The sequence below is a fragment of the Gavia stellata genome, chromosome 4, assembly GCF_030936135.1.
Source record: "Gavia stellata isolate bGavSte3 chromosome 4, bGavSte3.hap2, whole genome shotgun sequence".
NCBI lineage: Eukaryota > Metazoa > Chordata > Aves > Gaviiformes > Gaviidae > Gavia > Gavia stellata.
This window is the reverse complement of record NC_082597.1, coordinates 23,634,347-23,657,509: the sequence shown is the minus strand read 5'-3', so window position 1 is coordinate 23,657,509 and position 23,163 is coordinate 23,634,347. Positions and strand designations below refer to the sequence as shown.

Sequence of the window (23,163 nt, the reverse complement as noted above, 5' to 3'; positions counted from 1 at the left end):
CCATTCCCTATTCTCCTTACAATCATTGTCATGTAAAATATTTAATTTCTAGCTATGCTTTGTCCAAGACAGGATCTTTGTCATTAAAATGAAAGCAGGTTCTGATATGTAATATATTCTGTGACATGTCAGGGTGGAACCACTTTGACCTTTTCAGTATTCCACATTTCATTTGGGAGCCTGTTCCTTCCTTTCTGCTTCCGTTACTGATCAAGAAATAGAAGTAGAACAGAGGGCAAATCAAACTGGAAATTAGAGGCAAAGAGTTAAGCTCATGACAAATAAGTACCTGAAATTATAAGTATCAGAAATTAATCTCTATTTCAAAAATATTTAAAACCCTACCTCTTCTTAATTCTTAACTGACTGGAGAAAACTTTAAAAACCCAACCAAACAAAACACCCAAAAAACCAACCAACAACACAAAAAAAACCACCACACAAAAAAAACACCAAAAAAACCAAAACAACAAAAAACCCCACTCAAGTTTTCCTATTTATACTTTCAATACTGCTCTCTCACATGTCCTCTCAGGCACTGAGTTTTTTTCAGAAATGAATGTATCAATTTCTTTCACATCTTTTCCTCACATTTATTGCTTTCCATTATGCTTATCTTCACATTCATTTTGCTTCCAGTTGTTGGTAACTTATCTTAAACAGGATGTAAAGTACTCAGAAAGGAGCTGACCTGTCCTATGCATTTGTATGCCAGCAGCACAGAGGGACCAATGTCCTGATTAGGTTCTCTTAACATGCAGTTTATTAACATAAAACTAGCAAGTTTTGCTGTCTTGGGTGCAGTCTTATACTATGTGATTATCTTTATAACCCTACCTAGACTCTCAGGTCCCAGACCTCACAATTAGATGCTATTTGAACATTCCTTTTTAAAAGCATTTTCAGCCCTATGGGTCAGGTGAAAAGTCTGAGGACAGTGGGTAATAGAATCAAGCTGGAAGGGACATTAAGAAATCATCCAATCCACCTCCCAGCCCCAAGGAAGAACTAAGTACAATTATATAATCCCTGGGCAGGTGTTTCTCTAATGCATTCTCCCAGATCCTCAACAATGGAGGCTCCAAAATATCCCCAAGCAAGATGGTCTAATGCTTTAATGTCTTAACCATTAAAACGGACTTGTTCCAAATCTAAATGGAATAATGCTAGAGATTAATTCCACTACTTCCGTTGACACACACTGTATTTGGATGAACAAGTGGTCCTCTACATTTCTGCAAAAGCCATCTGCCTATTTGAAAATATTATTTTCCATCACCTTGCCTTCTTAGCCAACTCTTCTTCAGGCTAACAAACCACCTTGCTCAGTTGCTCCTCACAGACCACGTTTTCAAGATTTGTGATTGTCTTTGTTCTCACTTGCAGAGTCTCTCACCTTTTGTGAATTGAGGGTCAAAACCTGTATAGAGTCAAAATGAGGTTTCACAACTGCCAGGCAAACTGGAGGATTACTCAAATTATCTTACAGATGGTATGCCCGTCTGCATGTTCCAATGACACATGAGGAATACAGGCAGGTTATAATTTACTGTCATGTTCAGGTAATTTTTTGAGATAGTATTTTCTGGCCAGTCTTTCTGTATTCCTCATTGCACAGATCCTTCTTGCTGAAGCACATTGCCTTGCATTTGTCTCTTTAAATTGCATACTGTTTTTTCAGACCATATCTTCAGTTTTGGACTCTAAGAATCTCTTCCGATACACTCCTAGTCCTTCCCAGCTTGAAGTCACCTCCAGCTTTTACAAGCATATCCTTCATTCCAAGTCCATCTGGACTAAATCTGAAAATATTGGCTAGTACCTGATCCAGCATGAACACCTGCCAAATGCCACACAACACATTCTTCCTTTTAAATAGAAAACATTGCTAATTACACGCTGAGCAAAGTTTTCTAAATAGGTCTGCATCCAGCCTATGATATTTTCACCTAGATCACAATTCCCAAATTTGCTCAGTAGAATACTGTATGTGACAGTTAGGATAACACTACTAAATTCAAGAGACATGACATCAAGTGCTTCTTTTCCAGCTATAAAGCTGTTACCCTGTCAAAGAAAATTATTAAATGGCTTTGATACTATTTGTTCTTGACAATTCTGCACTGGCTATTGATCATGTCCCTGTGGTTACATATGATTTACCTGATTATTTATGTCAACATTTTTCTAGGAATTAAAAATTACTTGTCTGTCCTGCTTCTCCTCTGCTTTCCTTCTTCAGAATCATTCGAGTCCCTGGTACCCGTAATAGCTGGTAAGTTGTTATGAGCACAAACGTTACCAAAATCAAGTGCTCTAGTAGAGAACATAAGTCATAATGGAAAAAAAAAAAAAAAGAAAAAAACAAAACCACAAATCACCACTTTTTATGCTTCTTGGTCTTACACAGTTATTGTAATATTTAGGACACCCATTCATGATTTTAATTGCTTTGGATTCACGATCCTATTAATAATGCTTAATTAATCCTATTGATATTATTTTTTTATCAAATGACAACGGTCTTTTTTTATTCTAGGATCGATCAAGATCCAACTGACACAAACTCAAGTCATTGTGATTATAATGAAAGTTACAGCTGTTGTTCTTGCACTCATCTGAAGAACTCTCATATTTCTGGAAATGGGAAACAGTAAAAAAAGTCCTGAGCACTTTATCTGTCTACTTTCAGGACTCAGCAGAACTAGCTGGGCTGCAGATGGTTTCAAGAAAAAGTGATTTTCAGCCAATGAACTACTCAGTGAATGTCTGGGGCAGCCAATCTATTCACTGCTGTATTTGACACAATAGATAAACCGTCTCTTTTATATATGAACTGTGGAAGAATTATCCATGCCTTTGCCAACTCCAGATCAAACCACTGTATTGTCGTCACCCTTGGCTCTCCCATGAAGATGTCTAGGATCTGACAGCATTGATTAGAAGCTAGAAACAGAACATTTATTCGTTAACCGGTCAAGCATATTATACACACCGGTTCCCTAATGGCACAAATGGCTGTGTTTTTGTCTTACTGCCAAATTCTGAGTAATCATTATCCTTTATGGTTCAAGCATAAGTACCTGAGGCACACATGCGCCTTCCTATATGATTGAGATAATCTCTATATTTACATGTGGTTATTGAAAATGGAAGATATTATAATATTTTCTTATCCAAGCTGACTTGAAAGAACCAGAGTTCATATGTACCTGTTCTGAAAGTCAATTCCAGCACATAAATTCAGGCTTTCTGAGGAAGGACAGGAAGGCTGTTTGCATTTTTTTCATTTTTTTTAAAGGATATTATTTTGTGTTATTTAACACTGTACTTAGTGAAAGACCAATTCCACCCTCTTTCAAACCACCTGCTACTCATCATCTTATTCCTTGGTGTCCAAAACCTACTGCTCCTGAGAAATCACTATATTTTCAGGCCAGAAATAACTATGGAAGTGTGGAAAAAAAAAAAAAGATCAAACAGACTTAAATATATTTCCCATAATAATGCCTATATTTATATAGCACATTTCATCCTGAAGGCAAAACAAGGGTGTGTCTTTCTACTTCACAGTTTGTTGTTGTTTTTCAAATTCATCAAAATTAAAACCCCTAGATTTAACATAATCTCATTGGATTATGATTTTCCTAAGCTAAATCAATTGCATCTCTTCAAATCTGGCTGTATTTCAGCTGGTGGTTGCTTTTTACCCCTAACTCATCAAGGAGCTCCCCCTTTCCAAAAGGGGCAAGAGACATGTATTTTTTGCTTCTCTTAGGAGCTCTTCTTAAATCACTGCCAGAACTGTCATCTTGGCAAACACACAAGCAGCAAAATCATCCATAAACCCCTCCACTTGAGTCCAGGCAACATGCCTTCAGGTGTTCTCATCACACTGTGTAGACCTAGGCAGAGCTCAGCGATGCTCTGTAACCTGGCAGCTATAAATACAAAACCTGATGTACATACACTCACCAATTTCTCTGGAGATCTGGGTGAACGCCTCCACGCCGCTCTCTCCATAGTTGCCTTCGGAAGCCAGTGTCGATACGTAGTTCCACCCAAGGGCCGTGACAATGTCAACCATGGCCTGTGCTTGGTAGGAGTCCGGTGGGACCACTCGAGAGAAGAAGTCATACCTGGTGTTATCGCTCAGTTCTGGAGCTGTAGATGCATAGCTGATTTGAGGTATCTGCAAATAGAATGACAAGCCATTCAAGCCAATCTAATGCCGTTTTACACTATATACTTGTATATTTGAAAGGCTTAAAATAGATTATGCACAAGCATTGTGCAGAACTGAGGATCTTGTTTTAATTAAATCAACTGATCAGAAAGCCTCTCAGATTTTGTAAAGTGTCAGTCCAGTCTTATTGTGTAACACTCTCACCAAGAAATAATGCATTCTACTTTTCTCCAGATGTCATGATTCTTGAAACATAAGTGTAACAACTTCTTTTTTTGACCCTGCCTCTGACAGGATCAGGTTAAAAAAAAAAAAAAAGAGGAATTCTTACTATTACTACAGAAGATTAAAAGGTCAATTTTCATGACTGTGATTCTTAAAAATGCTAGACTTAAATTTGATGAGTAAAATGTAGATTATTTCCATTTCATTGTTTCATTTATTTATGTACATGCAAGTGTGCTTTCCCATTTTATTCCTATTTTTCAAGCTTTCTCTGTCACAGATTTTTCATTTTCCAGTTTTAATATGGTGCTGTGCATGATTTAATAATATGGAGACTATGCATTTAATACCAAAAGCTATCTGATGAAAAAACACACAAAAAAAAATCTGTATACATTATACATATAGAGAAGAAGAAAGGTTACAAGGATGGTAAACTTTGTAGAAATCAGCATAATATTCTTTGTAGAAACAAAAAGCAACCAAAAAAGACTAAAGAACTGAAGCACATTTTTTAAATAAATTAATATTTTCAGAGGAAAAAAAATCTAGGGCGATTTTCTGTTAACTCTTATATTAAATATATGGTTTAGCAATGTCCAGAAGAAGCTGTCTGTAAGCAATATTCAATTATTCTGAAGAGTATTTTACAGAATCACAGGGGCTAGAAGGGACCTCTGGAGATCATCTAGTCCAACCCCCCCAGTCAGAGCAGGTTCACCTAGAGCAGATTGCACAGGAATGCATCCAGACAAGTTTTGAGTATCTCCAGAGAAGGAGATTCCACAACTTCTCCAGGCAGCTTCCAAGTAAAGAAGTTCCTCCTCATGTTTAGATGGAACTTCTTATGACCAAATTTGTGCCCGTTACCTCTTGTCCTGTCACTGGGCACCACTGAAACAAGACTGGCCCCATCCTCCTGGCACCCACCCCTTAAGTATTTATAAGCATTAATAAGATCCCCCCTCAGTCTTCTGTTCTCCAGACCAAAAAGACCCAAGTCCCTCAGCCTTTCCTCATAAGAAAGTAAGAAAGATGTTCCAGTCCCCCAATCATCTTTGTAGCCCTTTGCTGCACCCTCTCCAGCAGCTCCCTGTCCTTCTTGAACCGGGGAGCCCAGAACTGGACACAGTACTCCAGATGCGGCCTCACCAGGGCCGAGTAGAGGGGGAGGATAACCTCCCTTGACCTGCTTGCCACACTCTTCTTGATGCGCCCCAGGATGCCATTGGCCTTCTTGGCCACACGGGCACATTGCTGGCTCATGGTCATGCTGGTGTCCACCAGGACTCCCAGGTCCCTTTCCACAGAGGTGCTCTCCAGCAGGTCAGCCCCTAACCTGTACTGATGCATGGGGTTATTCTTCCCCAGGTGCAGTATTTTGGTGCAAGAAAGTTTAATTAACATTTATGATAATTTAAAAGGGGAATGATTTTCTTATTTAAAATGGTAAAACTGATGACATAGCCACTAGATTGAAATGAAAGATACTCCAAATATTGCATTGCATTTGTAATCTATATTAATAACAGGCGCTTAATTCACATCTTACGAAACATAAAATAGTCTTCAAGAAAGCAATCCAAACAGAGTTCCTAAATTGATTCTGTTAAGAACCAAATTTAGCAGTCCCAGATAACAGGTGATCTGGTAAATGCTCACTGTTGTATTAGATGCTATAGTAGAAGGTTTCAGTGCAACCCTTAGGTCCTGCACAGTGCTTCTTCATCAGCACAAACTGAAAAAGGAGTTTGAGGCAAATATAAGGGATTCAAGGAGTCTGGTCATTAACCGTACCTGCAAAGACAGTGTAGACTCTTACGGCCTGAAAAAACAGTTTATAGCCTAACGGATGGCAAAATCATTTCTCAGTCAAAAGCAAACAAAATAAACTCTTATGTGTCTTGGCTATATTCTTCTTTAAGAAACTTTCTACTCATGGAAACGCCTCAGAATAAATAATCTGAAATGTTGTAATAATAACAACCAGAGAGAACAGAAAAAAGGAAAGGGAGGAACACAGAAGTAGTAAGCTAAAGGTTATATCTCATGGAAATCAGTATTCCTAACACAGCAAAGATCCACCAAGTAAAAATAAAAGATAAAGTGTCCTTAAAACTTGCCTTGTATAATTCCCTTTCTTTCAGAAAATGTTTGAAACATCTTTATCTCTTTACAGACAAGAGATTTTGGTCTGTAATAACACAATTATGCACATTTAGAGTACACATCATTCCGTTTCTAAATTTGCTCTATTACTCTGTAAAGCAGTTGTCTTTTTCCAAATGGAAAAAAAAAATAAAGGCAACCTCTGTGATTTTACTCATTTTGCCCCTCAGTGTGCCATTTCACAAATACTATGGTGTTGTTGCATTGCTGAAAGTTATTTCATCGATAATGTTTGTAAAATCAACACCAGTACGAGATCTTTTAGATGGATACTTTGTCACTGAAAAACTTGAAGTCGAGACCACGGAATTATATCCATTAACTTTCTCAGTTCCTGTTTCTCTTTAGGCATGAGATGAATAACAAATCCTAGATATGTGTTTGTAGGAGAGCCGTTGGTCCAACACAGCAATGAGATGTTTCAGATCAATAGAGGTATTTTATGTACTATGATTATCACTTATGCCTTGGAAAATGCAGAGAAGAGATGCTACTTTCTTACTTTTCAGCTCTTTGTAGTTCAGCTTCTTTCCTAGAGTTATTTCTAATAACAGTGGAAGAAAACAGGAGATAAATACAGTCCAAACCCAATACCCTGAAGTTTTTTGGCATACCTAGTAGGCTTAAATTACCACTGTTTCATAACTTCTGCCAACTTTTCACAAGCATGAAAGAAAAATATGCCACGTAAAAGTAGGGAGAAAGACACTCTCTATTAGCAAGCCATCCCTAAGTTTTGATAAAAATGGTTCATGCAAGAGAATATTTAGTTATTTTCCTTATTTCTTTTTGTATACATCCCTCATGGTTATAGACAACACTTTACATTCACGAATTTTCTCCCCAAAACTGCAGCTCTCCCACCCAGAAACACCTCACAGATTTCTTTCTGTGAAAGCATTTTATGTGAAAGTAAACAGAAACTTCCTCCTTGCCTACTTTTAGATGTACATTTGTATACAGGGGGGCACTGAAAAATAGCTTTGAAATTTGAGGATTTGGGGTATGTTCCAACAGTTACACAGTTATCAAAAAGACTCAGAACAACACTCAAAGAAATTGTTTGGCACAAGGACAAAGTGTTAGGATTTAGTGGTTCAATAATCCATGAATGAAAAATATATACATTAAAATGTAACAACTCTAGTTATGGACTGTAGGTTTAGTAAACCATTTTACATGTCCCCAAGTGCATTTTACAAGGTAGATCATAATGCTGCGTAAGCAAGGAAACTGTTATGCTCTATCAATTCAGTAATATGTGTTTTTAAAACTCCCTAAATACAGACTGTATTTATACTTTAAGTTCCACTGTCCCCTTAAGACATAAATTTCCATTTTGTAAGAGACCTGTAAAGGAGTATCATATTTCTCATTAAAGATTTCTCAATCTAAATTTTCAAAATTAAATAGAATATGCATAACATTTACATTGTATTTAAGTGCTATATAGCACTGTTAATAGCATACTTCCTTTTCTTTTGGGGCAAAAAAAGGAAAAAACTAATGGATTATATAACTACATTTGAATCAGTTGTCACACAACAGCTGTCACATTCACTGACAATGGCTAAAAGCATTCATGTTTGAATGTTCATTGATATATTTATTCTACTCTCTCCTACCCCATGGTTTGGCTGCTGCCTCCCATTAACCTATAATCTGCTGATAAGCTCTTGACTTTTAGTGGGTGACACACTTGAACTCTTTGAAATGATTACACAGAGGAATTCATAGAAGCCTTATTTTAATTATTTTTAAGCTTGCGGTATCTATTAAATGTTTGAAAACAAGCATTTATAGTGTGGTGCTTTGAAACAATATCCAGTTTTAGTTATGTATTTGTACTAATCCTGGTGCATACTGAACTACTGCTGAAACTACCAGCGCTGTAACTTCAGTCCTTTAATCTAAGTCAGTGATGGCTTCATCTCATTCTACTATCCAGTCACTGGCATCGGAAAATGAGTCTGCATGCTTAAAAAAATAAAACAACTTGGAAAATAAAAATTACTGAGAACTAAGTAGACAGGCTAAGCCTTCAAGATATATTCAAGCCAAAATCAGCAGTCAATAATAGCCTTTGTTTTTCCTGGATCTTTTTGTACACATCTCCAAGCTGATTTAAAATCTGTCTCTAAAGATCTCCCCTTCCCAGAGGATTAAAGAAGGTGCAGCAGTTACTATCAGAAGTAACTGTCCACAAAGCATGACTGTGGCAGCACTTCAAAGGGGGAGCAACATCTCTACAAGAGATCCACCAAGCATTACTACAGAACAGACTTCTACTCCCTGATGAAGGAGGTGTGGACAACTTCACAAGTGCCAAAGGCAGGTAATGTAACTTTTCATTTATTTCAGCCAAGTGGTAAATCACTGTCAGTCCCCCATACACTGAAAATAAAAACCACCCACCACTCCCAAATCCAGGGCTATTCATAGGGAAGCATTACCCTAGATCTGTTTGGTGGGTCCAGTTCTGGGATCCAAACCCAAAAACATAGAGGTGTTGTACTGAGGACAGTAGAGGAAACTACGTGACCTAGGTTGGCCCTTCTGGCAAAGCGTCTTCACCATAACAGGCAGCTCTTAGTATGTCTTCTCTTCAATGACATGCTCTCCAAATTTTGGACAGAAGTTCACTGGAACATTTTTTTACTGAGCTTTCAAATCCGTTTGCATGCTGCATTTGTCAGTGTAAAATATCAGCTGGCCATTTCAAATGCCACCTTCCTTTATACAGCCGTTCAGCTGAAAGCATGATTTGGGAGCAGAGTAGCAGACAGTGAAATGGGCTAAGCTCATAAGAAAAAACATCTGAGAAAGGAATCACCAGTAGTTTTGAATATTACTGATTATGAGTTACAGCAGTAACATGTGCTGTACATGTACTCAGCGTAATGGGCTTAAATCACTCAAATCTTCAGTTTCACTACCCACTCAGTCCTATCACTACTAACTTAAAAATATCAGCTAGCATTTTACTTCCCTTTTCCATTCTCTCATCACTGAGCAGTCATTTTTTTGAGGAATATTAGCAATAGCACATTAAAAATGGTAATCATTGTAGCTAACAAATTGAAGTCAATAAACTTTAGGTTAGTGATTGCTCAGTATCAACTGACATTTTACCACCAACTAATAAAGCTTGCAAAGGAGTAAAAGTGCTTGAAATAAAATTTGACTGTGGAAACACATTTTCAACTTCGTGATTTTTTTGAATTTTAAATGTCTATCATTAATCATTAATGGCCCTCTCTTTTCAAGATTTTTATTCCCTCTTCTGTACAGCAAGAAAGAGTTCTTTGTGAGTACAAAAAACTCACAGCAGTGAAATGAATCCCCAGGCCTATATATTGAACAGTTGCTGGATGAGAGCTGAGGTCACTATATTTTAGCTATTAGTCACATTTGAAAATTGCCATGAGCCAGAGCATCAACTTAGCCTGCTTTCACTTCTGAAAAACATGTCAGCCTGCAGTACAGTAAGGCTAAAGTCATTCAGGGTAGACATTCAAGATTCAAAAGAGTTTAATGAGGCTTAATAGCATCTTACACTATACCAAACAAGATTAAAAATCTTTTTTTTTGTTACTAACCATAGGAGGAGATGAAATGCACCCTGAAACTGTCCATTTCTCTCCACTGACTATAAAGGGAGCCTGGGAGATTTGTTCTACATAGGGTGTATAAAAGTTGAACTATACTGTAAACAGCTACATGTCTTCCGCTGAATCTCTCAGTCCCACTCATTTTGGTTACACAAGACTATTAAGCCACCTATGCACAGCTAATGATCAACTTCCTTCTGCGACGTCATCTTTCCACCTATGACAAAAACTGAATAGGTCACTCATGCCATCATTAGGGACCTCATTTCATTCATTTTCAGAATAAACTAACACTAAATCATCCTGGGAAGACTCAGTAATGTCTTTGGAGGTGCGAGATGCCCCAATTCAGTGCTCAGAGCAGCTGAGCAGGGTGACACCTTGCCAACTCCACCAGCTACAAACCACCTCAGCTAGAGCTGATGTTTTGGAAAAGTTTCAGCATATGAAGTGTTCCGATCCAGCCTCTTTCCATGGATTTTACAATGAGGAGGAGCAATCTGTGACAATATATTTTCCCAGTAGATGTATATACGTATTCACTTATAAACATGTGTAATTCTAAACTATATTTAGCTGTATACACTTGATGCTCTCCCTGTATGTTAAGGACACTCAACCACAGTATTTATGGTTGAGTGTCCATAAAAATATGGTTTTTTAGGACATAAAAAAAAATATGTTCATATCAGCTAGAGCAAAAGCAAGAAAAAACAGGTATGCTTTTCACCTAGATGAATACAACTTAAAATGCATTTAGTTCAAAAAAGTTTAGTAGAATTCAAAAGCTTTGGAAAGAGAAAGAAGAAAAGTATAATCTGAAACCTGCCATTAGTTGATTTCACTTAGAAGGCAGGAATTTTTTTAAATTCATTTGAATTATTCTAAGTAATTCTATTTGCAGTAAATATCATAGCAGTTCCTGTCAAGGGTGCTTGCAATTCATACACCTAATGACAAGGAGCCAATGATGAGGTAGTTTCAAATCTTTTGAAAGTTCCCTATATATCTGTATGGTTTTTGTGCAAAGATACGGTCTTTGTGATAAAATGCAACATAGCTATTGCTATTTTTTCCCCCCAAACACAGGGACAGAAGCGATCTATCACACCTAAATGTTTCTGAGCTGGGATTGGTAAATGATTTTACTCTTTCTTTTCACTTCCTATTACTCTTTCACGGGCTTGGCTTTACTTCTGTTGCCATCAGTTACCTTCTGAAGACATATTCCTGAGCAGAATATATCTTCAATGAGCTGCACTGATCTTTTCTTGAGAAAAAACATAGCTGAGAATCAATGCAATGCAGTTTGTTGCCAATAAAATTATTTCTGCAACTATTATGGGTTGATCTGGTATGTGAAAAATTAGAGGTAGAGACAATTGCTAGCCCAGTGGAAATACGGGAATAAAATTGAACATGCAAATGATCTTTCATGACTGATTTTCTCTTTTTTTCCTCAACTACAAACACAGTAATTATTTATCACACCTATTTCTGAGTCTATCCCTGGTGCTCAAATGCACTAGCAACTATGGTATTCTGAATAAACTGAATTACACTAGAGAAAGTAATTTCTTATAGTTAATACACATAGTATTATAGTATCAGATTATGGGATGAAGAAAATATTAAAGCTCCATTGCATTGCATTCCATCCACACCAGACAGAAAATATCTTTCATGAACTCTAACCAGACATGATACAGCAAGCGTATTTCAGTTTGTGACCTGCTGTGCTGCTCTGGTAGAACAGGTTGAGACAAAGGAGGAATGTTTATATTATAAAGTGTTCGAACTTGAGAAGTAGTTTCCTCCCAGTAGGTTGAAGTAGGTCAGGGACTCATTAGAAGTCATTACTTTTAATTACACACAATGGATACTATGGAAAAAAAAAATAATAATAATAATAATGTGATATCACAATCTCAAATCCCATAATAGATACAGCATCTACAAAACAAATTCACCACTCTGGAAAGTACAGGTCTCTGTGCTGTATGATGTATTTTAGGGCAAAAACATTAAAAGGATATTTATGCATTACAAACATTTTTACAGCTGAAGCACATCTTGTCACACTGTGCATTGCTGTGTAACTCCAGGAGGATGAGAATCCATCTAAGGACAGCTTGAACTGTCAATGTTCTGTGCAAGAAAGCCCATTGATAAATGTTTAACAATGGAATTGTCTCAGTAAGGGAGCTCTATTCTGGTATTTCCATATAATTTTAAATCCTGGGGTTTGCCTCTCTGAAAAACCAACTACATTAAGCCGTTGCACATTAAATTATCCACCATCTGTAGACAGCCTCCTTCTAAATATTTTAAACCCAGCTGAGGTCCAGGCACAGAATGATAAACTGCAGAAGCAGCAGATCAAATGAGTAATATTCATACAGAGATCAAATCACAAGGAGTGGGGGTGGGGAGGACCTTGAGCTTGGGAATGGCTGTTAGCTCTTCCTTCACAGTTTCTTATGTTCTTCAATAATCAGATCAAATGGGAAGCCAAAGATGGTCAGATAGCTTTAGGGACTTATTAAACTATTAAATTCCTTTTCAACTTGTCAGGGAAACCCACACTTAATTATGTGTATCAATATGTTAGACTTGTGTTAATCTCTGCTGAGCACAGTATGAACTCTGATATTTCAAAGCTTTTTTAGCCCTACTTTCCTCATTAGAGCTTGCCATGTCAGTGTCTGGAACTGTAATCTCTTTTGAGGAGTTTGAAAAAAATATACAAAGATGTACATTTCTTTTGGTACTAACTAACAAAGCCAACTTTTTATTATTATTCAGTAGTCATAAATTTACCTAGTAGCTCAAAGTATTCCTCAGTCCAAATCAGGTTTCCTTTACATTCATTTACTAATTAGTACCATAGAGAGTGCAGCAGGCAACTTCAGAGACTCACCAGTGGGGACATGCAGTTGTCCACAGGCATTTTTCTGATTACAGAGACCATCACTATGGAAGAAGAGGGTGCTCTCAGCAGGATGCAAGATGGCTACTCTGCTTGATGGACAATTCTGATCTTTGCATTCACTTTTTAATGCTGCAAGACCAGCTCGGTTTACACCACTGGCTGCACAGTAGTACTACCCTTTTGCTACCCATGCTGCCAGCTTAATGGCATGAGATACGAGTAACTGAAAAACATCAGGAGGAGGGAAAGCAAATTTTGTATTGTTCACAGCTCTCTCCATAGCTCTGGACAACGTGAAGATATGTAAATAGGGTTCAGCTGGCCAGACACATACGCCCAGTGCTTTAGCGGGTGCTTTCATGTGTTCTAGGGTATGCAGCGAACGCTTCAGCTATGGCCCCAGAAAGCCCAGCTTTCCTGTAATCCGTCTGCCTTGCGCTAATGACTTGGATACCTCACATCAGAGTGCATTAAGGGAATCCCTATGATTCACCATAGCTAGGGATTCCTTCTGCAGCACAGGCAGTTCATACGGGATTAGAAGTACCATTTTAAATCCATATATTACAGACTTGGAAGAAGAGAAATTAAAGGTGTCCCCCTTTTTTTTCTGTGTTCAGATGATTTTTCTTTATTTCTTAAATGAATCAGACTTGGTAGTTAAACAATTTTACCTTGAGTTTTTAAACCTTAGAAGTTACAAGATGAAAACATTAGCCAGTCCCAAGCCATTTCCAAAAAGTTAAATGTTTCCTATGTTACCACACTGAGATGTTAAGTCCAGTTGCTACCAGTAGAAAAGTTGAAGAAAAAAGCAAAACATTTCCAAACAAAAGACTGGAAGTTATCTATGAATTAAGCTCTGAGGCTCATCGGAGTGATATCCAAGCCTTTCTATTCCAAATGTACTTTATTTTGAAACTAGCAGGGTGGCTGTGGAAAAAAGGCATCCTCCTCTACATTGTTCCTGAACATCATATGGCAATGTGTCTTCTTTTCCACCATTACTAGATTTCCATTCTGATTTCTGACTTAAGCATTATCGTTTATCACTACATCAATCCATGGATTATCTTATCAAAAGCATCATGGCAAGCAGAGAGATGAAAAGCCAGGCAATTCAAGTGAGAGCATAATGGCATATATACAAAGTAGGACTACATTACCACTGGTCTGAAGACTCTCTGCAACAGCTCCTACAGAATTTCAAAAATTTGTGAAAACCTAAATATTTAAAATCCATGAACTGGACAGGTGCATTGGAAATGAAGAATTCACCAGTGCTGGGGGTGGGGGCAGAGGGAGAGAACACAAAACAAAACAAAAATACTTATTACATAATTTAATTATGTGATGAAAACTGTTTAAAATAAAAGCAATAATCTAGTGTTCTGTTTCATTGTCAGAGTCTGAAATCCTCAAAAGTACAACCTGGCTGCCAATGGGCTAATCTTACTTGGCGGAAGATTTAATCTTACAGAAAAAAAAGTATGTAAGCGCATTATCTACCATTTGGGGATTGCTCACAAGAATAACTATCACAGTCTCAGCCTAGAAAAAAGAAGTCTCATAATATGGACTCAAAAGTACATTGTACAAAGTATAAAAGTACATCTTGTCCCCTCTGTCCACCAAAAAATCTACATTGAAACCTGTATGTCTGAGCACATGCAGCAACTTAGTACCCACCTTTTCCACCACGGTATTTTGCAGACATTCTTTGGGGCCTTCAAGAACTACATGGTTCTTTGGAGACTACTCCACAGCCAAAAAGTCAGAACAGCACAAACAGTGCTCAGAGGCTTTCTAACTGTATAGCAAGACCCAAGAACACTGAAAATTAGATCTTAAGGGGAAAAAAATAACACTTTAAATAAACTCCATGAAATACCCATAATAATACATGGTATCAAACAGAAGGCAAAACAATCAGCTTTCACAAATACTCATATTTCATAAATTTTGTCATTCAGATAGGATAGGTACAGCATTACAAATCATACTGAACACACACAGAAGACCACAACACAAGGAGGTTGTGTTCATGGTCAGGCATATCAGAGATACCTCTGAAGTCTAAACTCATCCATCACTTGCTTTGACACTGCCAGCAGTCAGGAGTAAAGTTTCCAAAAAAGCAGTAAGATTGCCCTGAAAATCAGGAATTACAAAATAAATTATTACACTTCTATATAAAAATATTTTTATGTATGTATAAAATATGTACACACATGCACACACATATTCCATGTCTTGGGCTCTTCTTCTTTCCTTTCTGACAGAGTGATTAGTGGTTTATACTTCCCCACTAGGGAGGCTACCCAAATTTTGTTTCTAAGCTGATATTGTTACTGACTCAAATTAAACAAGAAGATGATCTTTAAGAAAAGCACAGCTTGAAGGGAATAAGATCACTTGAAGAAACAGAGAGATCTTGCAGAGGTTTCCTACCTGTACAGCAGTATATTCTTAGCTTCTCCATTTAAAGGAGAGAATTAGAATATTGGGGAAAGTTTTCTAAAAACAGTTCAATGCTATTTCTTATTAAACTGTTCCCTATTTCCTATATATATATATAAGTAGGTACTCTTCCCCATATTTTTCCCCTTTCTTCCTATAACTCATACTTACTTCCTTTCCTCACACATTTCAACAATTTATAGTTTCTTTCTGCTATCTTCTTGATGTTCTCTCTTTCCTCCATGTGAACACCTCCTTCTTCCCAGATATCCCTTTTCCTTCACACCCAGCTTCCCTAACTTTTCTCACTCCCCCCTCCCTTCTCAACCACAACTTGACTGAGGTGAGAAGGAAGAGTGGACAGCGGTTAGTTTCTAAAGAGCTGATTTAGGTTTCTCAGTTGTAGCTCTGCTTCTCCCCTTCGGCAGCCTACAGTTCACAGATATGCAGTGTTTCCACTTGGCCCAGCAGAAAGGGCAAAAAGGAACTCCTCTTCTGTGAAATAAGGCTGGACAGGGTCACTCCTCACTCTTGTCTACTGACTAAGGCTTCCTTCCCCAAAATAGGCATTTTTGCTCTCTGACTGCATTGGGAACGCATCCACAAAGTCAGCAAAAGCAATATTTGATGTAGGAGAAAAGCCTATATTGGATGAGCATTTCACATCATTTCTGCAAATTCTCCTTTTCCCTATTTTTATTCATAGCATTTTAAGTATAAATCAGTTTACTGTTATCACCACCATACAGCCTTGTTTGAGTGCTAGCCTTAGCCTTCCTGGCTAGTGCGATGGAGATTGCCTCCCTAGCTGTGACTCTCCAATATCTCTAAGTCCAAATACAGATGATATATAAGTCCTTTTGAAGGTTCTTAAAAGTCCTCCTCAGTTAGCTTGATCCGGTAAGTCTGGCCCCACCATGAACACCCTACTTCAGCAGCTCGGCAGGATGCTGAGAAAAGAGGGTGTGAGGAGCTTTCAATAAGCTCAAAAAGCTCCACTACACATTTTTTCCCACTTCAGCAATCCCAGTAACACCCCATATTTCTGACAGGACGTCAGTAGTCAGAGACAGGGCTTGCTGACAACCACTTTCTGCTGCCCTGAGAAGCAGCTCCCCTGCCTGTCTTCATGCCTACAGTTACCAGCACACCTTTGCCACACAGCACAGCCAGGCAGTGCTTCAGCAGGCAACCAAGGGAACCTTGGCCCCGGGGCTCCACACAAACCTTTGCATTCACCTAAAAGGGGGTGAAAATGTTCATGTCAGCCCATGATATATTTCACAAAATTCAGTGTCTTTATTTAGGTAGACCAAGAAACCAGTTGCTTAGACTGCTGAAAATGTTTCTTTTGACTGATGCAAACCACCGGTTTTTCACAGAATCACTAAGGTTGGAAAAGACATGCAAGATCACCAAGTCCAACCATCAACCCAACAACACCATGCCCACTAAACCATGTCCTGCAGTGCCATGTCCACACATTCCTTGAACACCTCCAGTGAGGGTGACTAAACCATCTCCCTGGGCAGCCTGTTCCAGTGTTTCACCACTCTCTCAGTAAAGAAATTTTTCCTAATATCCAGCCTAAACCTCCCCTGGCGCAACTTGAGGCCATTTCTTCTTGTCTTATGACTTGTCACTGGGGAGAAGAGACCAACACCCACCTCTCTACAAGCCCCTTTCATGTAATTGTAGAGAGCGATAAGGTCTCCCCTGAGCCTCCTCTTCTCCAGACTGAACAACCCCAGCTCCCTCAGCCGCTCCTCAGAAGACTTGTGCTCCAGACCCCTCACCAGCTTCATCACCCTTCTCTGGACACGCTCCAGCACCTCAATGTCCTTCTTGTAGTGAAGGGCCCAAAACTGCACACAGAATTCGAGGTGCGGCCTCACCAGCGCTGAGTACAGGGGCACGATCACCTCCCTACTCCTGCTGGCCACAGGATGCCGTTGGCCTTCTTGGCCACCTGGGCACACTGCTGGCTCATATTCAGCCGGCTGTCAATCAACACCCCCAGGTCCTTTTTCACCGGGCATCTTTCCAGCCACTCTTCCCCAAGTCTGTAGTGTTGCATGGGGTTGTTGTGACCCAAGTACAGGACCCGGCACTTGGCCTTCTTGAACCTCATACAGTTGGCCTCAGCCCATCGATCCAGCCTGTCCAGATCCCTCTGCAGAGCCTTCCGACCCTCAAGCAGATCAACACTCCCACCCAACTTGGTGTCATCTGCAAACTTACTGAGGGAGCCCTCAATCCCCTCATCCAGATCATTGATAAATATATTAAACAAGGCCGGCCCCAAAACTGAGCCCTGGGGGACTCTGCTCGTGACCGGCCGCCAACTGGATTTCACTCCATTCACCACGACTCTCTGGGCTCGGCCATCCAGCCAGTTTTTAACCCAGCGAAGAGTGTACCTGTCCAAACCACGAGTCGCCAGCTTCTCCAGGAGAATGCTGTGGGAGACAGTGTCAAAGGCTTTACTTTAAAGTCCAGGTAGACAACATCCACAGCCTTTCCCTCATCCACTAGGCAGGTCACCTGGTCATAGAAGGAGATCAGGTTGGTCAAGCAGGACCTGCCTTTCATGAACCCGTGCTGGCTGGGCCTGATCCCTTGGTTGTCCTGCACATGCCCTGTGTGTGAGCGCCCTCAGGATGAACCTCTACATAATCTTCCCCAGCACCGAGGTCAGGCTGACAGGCCTGTAGTTCCCCGGATCCTCCTTCTGGCCCTTCTTGTAGATGGGCATCACGCTGGCAAGCCTCCAGTCATCCAGAGCCTCCCCTGTTAACCAGGACTGTTGATAAATGATGGAGAGCGGCTTGGCAAGCTCCTCCGCCAGCTCCCTCAGTACCCTTGGGTGGATGCCATCAGGCCCCATAGACTTGTGAGTGTCCAGGTGGCATAGCAGGTCATTAACTGCTTCCTCCTGGATCATGGGGAGTTTATTTTGCTCTCCATCCTTGTCTTCCAGCTCAGGGAGCTGAATACCCTTGAGGATACCTGGTCTGGCTATTAAAGACTGAGGCAAAGAAGGCATTAAGTACCTCAGCCTTTTCCTCATCCTTCGTGAGGATGTTCCCTCCCACATCCAGTAAAGGATGGAGATTCTCCTTGGCTCTCTTTTTGTTGTTAATGTATTTATAGAAGTATTTCTTGTTATCCCTTACGACCGTGGCCAGATTGATCTCTAGCTGGGCTTTTGCCTTTCTAATTCCCTCTCTGCATGACCTAATGAGGTCCTTGTACTCTTCTTCAGTTGCCTGCCCCTTTTTCCAAAGGTGATAAACTCTCCTTTTTTTCCTGAGTCCCAGTAAAACCTTGTTCAGCCAGGCCGGTCGCCTTCCCCTGTACAGATCTTTTTAAGAGAACCCCACATTTACCAGACAGTGTTTCAGTCTGCAGCTACTGTTAGCAGAACACTGGTGCACTGATGAGTAGTCTTTGGAAATCTCCTTTTGTGTACCATGCACAAATGAGTTGTATTAGGAACTAGAGTACCACTTCTGAATACTATAGCAGCTTTTGATGAGTGAACATCTTTTATTTTGAAATTGTCCTCCCTCAGTCTGTTGCCACATATGTTAAAAGACCCCATCAAAAGCAAAATTACACTAAACTAGATTTAAAAGTGTCAAGTGCATTGAATAAACATTGGAGACATCAAAAGCCTGAGTGGATGCTCCTGATGACAAGTGGTGTGGGAATGCCAGCCTGTGCTGAGCCCGATACAATTACATTTCTCTCTGCTTATTGAAATTGCTTCACAAATATATTTCTGCATATCAGTGTCACCTATCCACTCCAGGCACTGGAAGAGTTGGTTTAAAATTGCCAACTGAAAGAAATCAACATATTTTTCCATGGAATATCAATGATGTTGTCTACATCTCTTTCAAAAAAAAAAACCCAACCCACACAACTTTGAAGCATTTGTTTTTGATGTCTTTAGTCTGTCTTCTGTTTCACAGTTTGTAGATCTTACTTTTTAATCATAAAGGCAACAAAGCACTGAGTTTCATTGGAACCGAATTTGCAGGCTCCGTCTTGCACGTGGGATGCCTATGTAACATATGGTGAAGTTAAGCACCTTGGAATGGGATTCACATGATACTTCCTGAGCTCGTCAGTAGGAAATACCAAGCAAGAGAAGTGTCCAAGATCTTTTTTTTTTGGTGTAGGTGGAACCAAGACTGCAGTTAATAGCCCAAAGTCATCTTCCACACATAAGACTGGTTCACACTTCTCTTCTAAAAAGATGTCTGGAGAAGAGAACAATGTTGTCACCTCTATTTATTTTTTAAAGAAAAGCTAGTTGCTACGGAGCCCACATTTATCCACTTGCCTCTTCACTCTTAGTTGGGAGCCCTTCTTTTGTGTAAGTCTGACAACCTCCCTCAAGCCCCTTTCCTCTAGCTTAGAAACCAATATAGAAAGGGTTATAGCAGAAGCCAAAGCATGAAACACGGCTCTCATGTCACCTTCAGCATGCATACAGCCTGTACCAGCTCTCCCAAGGGATTGCTCTAACACTGGCCAGACTGAGATGGGGAGGACCCTCTCACCCTCCCGTGGCAGCATGGATGAGCTGCATAAAGCTGGAGAACAAACAAGTGCAGCAGACATAATAGCACAGCTCTGCAATATATCTGAGCTGGAGCCGGTCCCAGACTCTGGTCTTCACTTCTTGAGGCACCTTGACCCTGAATAAAGTCTTATTTGCCAAACACACAAGCAATAAGCTAACTGCCAAGGTGGTAGCCCTTATGAGAAAATGCAGTTACAGAACTGTAAATGCTAAGAGAACTTTACTGGCCCAAATTAGACACCAGAAGTTTCACAGATCCAAGAACAACTTTACAGATCACAGACTGAGATGTCTGAGTGTCACTTTAGGCACATAAGAGGGTTGTGTGAGGTCTTAATTATTTTATCTGGGCTAGGCAGTCCAAATATAACTCTTCAGATTTATGAAAACAATTAAGGGGTCCAGCTGAATTATGCAGTTTCCAAACAAATCTGCAAATCTTCCATGTCAGATTTCTAAACGATTGCAATTCCACTCCCTATTAGGATAAGAGAAATTTCTGCCTGACAGAATTCCCCATACAATCGAATGAAATTATTTTCTACACATTTGTACATCAATCAGAGTCTTATTTATTATTTCTGAGCATTTTTCCCTGCACACTTTGTAATATATATCCTTTACACTCACTTAATTCAGCTGAGCCAGCAATTAACAATATTTTACTCAAGAGAGAGAAAAATTTTGGCTTTTTATATACAGGTGTCAACAGTCAGACTCTAACAAAAGAGTGAATGGTTCCAAATCACTTCTCCACATACAGAAGAGAGTTTCATACAGAATACATAAGAATAAAAACAGAGATACCATCAGTGTTTTTGCTGGTGGCCACTGGCCCCAGATTCCCTCTACACCTAGGCTGTCAAAGTGAAGGGCACCTTCAGAGAACCAGCTCACTCTTTGCACTGCCTGATGGACACAAGCCCCAGGGCTGGAGTCTCGGGAGCTCGCTCTGTCCAGCGGCCAACTGTGGAGCAAAACCTGATTTTCAGATGGGCAGTTGGCTGCAGAAACCTGACATCAGGTGCTTTGCCTCGCTAGCCAACACATAGGGAGCCATAGGTGAGGACAGAGCGCAGTTCCCCACCCCAGTGTAGTCTCACAGGAGGCAGAGCACAGCTGTAGTGCCATGGCAGGCAGAAGCAGAACAGCTCACCCCGCTATAGCAGAGGCAAAGGCTTTGCCTTTTTCTTAGTACGCCAAGAATGAAACCCCTCTCTGAGCTTCTGCAGCTCAGGTGGGGTGCTAGCACTGCTGTCCCTCTGTTCAGTCCTGTGGGATCACAGCCAGGGGCTGCACACAGAGAGAGCAAACCACGGTACTGCGCTACTCGGTGCCAGAACGCACAGAGCATCTCATGACCACATCAACAAAAAGAATACAGCATTTCTGGCACACTTCATTTACTTTCCTTCTAGTCAGGGATACATCACTGAGAACAAGACACTAAGTGCACAGGTAGCACCATCGTATTAAGGCCTATAGATTAAGTTATAGGGGCACAAAAAGACTCAGCAAATACTGGTAGCTGGCTAGACAGATCATTTAAATCTTTGCACAAGAGCTAGGCCAGCCACATTATACCATCACATGGCAATTTTTATTTACACACACACCCCCCAGGACTGCTCACTGTAAGCAACAAACTACTGGTATTATTGGTGGTATTTTCTCAACTTTTCCTAAAAGCAAAGAAACAAACAGAAAAATCCTCTTCAGACCTCTGTTTCACAGTTTGGATGCGTACGTGTCACACAATGAAGAAAGCGCTACCAAGAAGCCTTTCTGCATGGAAATTACTGGCTTGTCTCCATGCTACCATTTCACCATAGACTTTGGAAATCTCAGCTCTACAGAAGAAACTTCCAGAAAGATAATTAACAGTCATGCTCTCATGTGATGTGAGCATCAGCCTTTCTTCACCATAATTCTTAAAGCTATAAAACAAAACTAACACATATTTCCTTTGTTCCCTAAATTGACTACTCAGAAAATATGAGGCTCAAGTCCCAACCTTTGTAAGTTCACTATCCAAGTGCTTAATAAGGTCAAGGAAGCTTTTCAAAGATGTAGAATTTTACCTGTAAGCAGCAGTTGAGGAATCAGAATCAAACAGATGATCAGAAATGTGATCTTCTCACACACATCTTTTTTTAAAGGTTCTGTATACACGCCTACATATTCTCAAGAAATAAGGAGCACCTGAGATTCTTCTCACACTGCATCAATTTCCACATCTTGCCTCAATTCAGCTCATGCCTGCTGCAGAAATGAAGTCTAAGAAAAAAATTAACTTGCTCAAACCTACCAGTTAATAATAAATTCCTTGTGTATAGTCAGAACAGTTTAATTTGTTTTATCTGTTTAGAATGCAAAAAGCAGCAAGTTAAATACTGACCTCTCTCTCAGCATGTGAAAAATATATTATCTTTTTTAGTGACTGTAAACATTCAATCTAAAGAACAGTTGGAAGATAGAGTCTGGAATACCTGCTTTGATTAGTCAACAGATGCTCTACAGAGTCAAAACTTACTCCTGGAGTTTTGACTTTTATTGTTAACTCAAACAAAAACAAAATAGAAATCTAACATTCTTTTTTTCCCAACTGACTACAGCAGCAGCAGCTCTCTAAAAACTATCTCTGCTCTAATACTTGATTATATCTGCTTCAGGGAAAGTTTCCTATATCTTGGATAATTTCCACCTGCTTCTATGAGTCACCTGTTAGTACAGCTGCTTCTTAATGTTAGTGCCTTGCAGCTGAGATAAGAGTGAATTCAACAACTAAAGATCAAGAGGTGATTTGATAGTTTAATACATTAGTTTCTTCCACTGACAGAAAACTTATCTCCTTATATAAATAAAATTATTACATGATCCAGTAGCTAAAATGAGGAAAGTAAAAAATTAGGACTAGAAATACGATAAAGATATTTAATGCTGAAAGTAACAAATAACTGGAAAACTGTGGACTCTACTTCTTGAT

The 23,163-nt window shown here is 39.6% G+C and overlaps 1 protein-coding gene across 1 annotated transcript in view; it reads right to left on the bottom strand.

Annotated features, from left to right (window-relative positions):
* The window catches only part of GRM8 (glutamate metabotropic receptor 8), a 360,444-nt gene that overhangs the window by 291,173 nt on the left and 46,108 nt on the right, over positions 1 to 23,163 (bottom strand). The window contains exon 2 of the mRNA XM_059815960.1: positions 3,976 to 4,192. Coding sequence (XP_059671943.1) covers positions 3,976 to 4,192 — 217 coding nt within the window. The remainder of the gene's footprint in view (positions 1 to 3,975; positions 4,193 to 23,163) is intronic.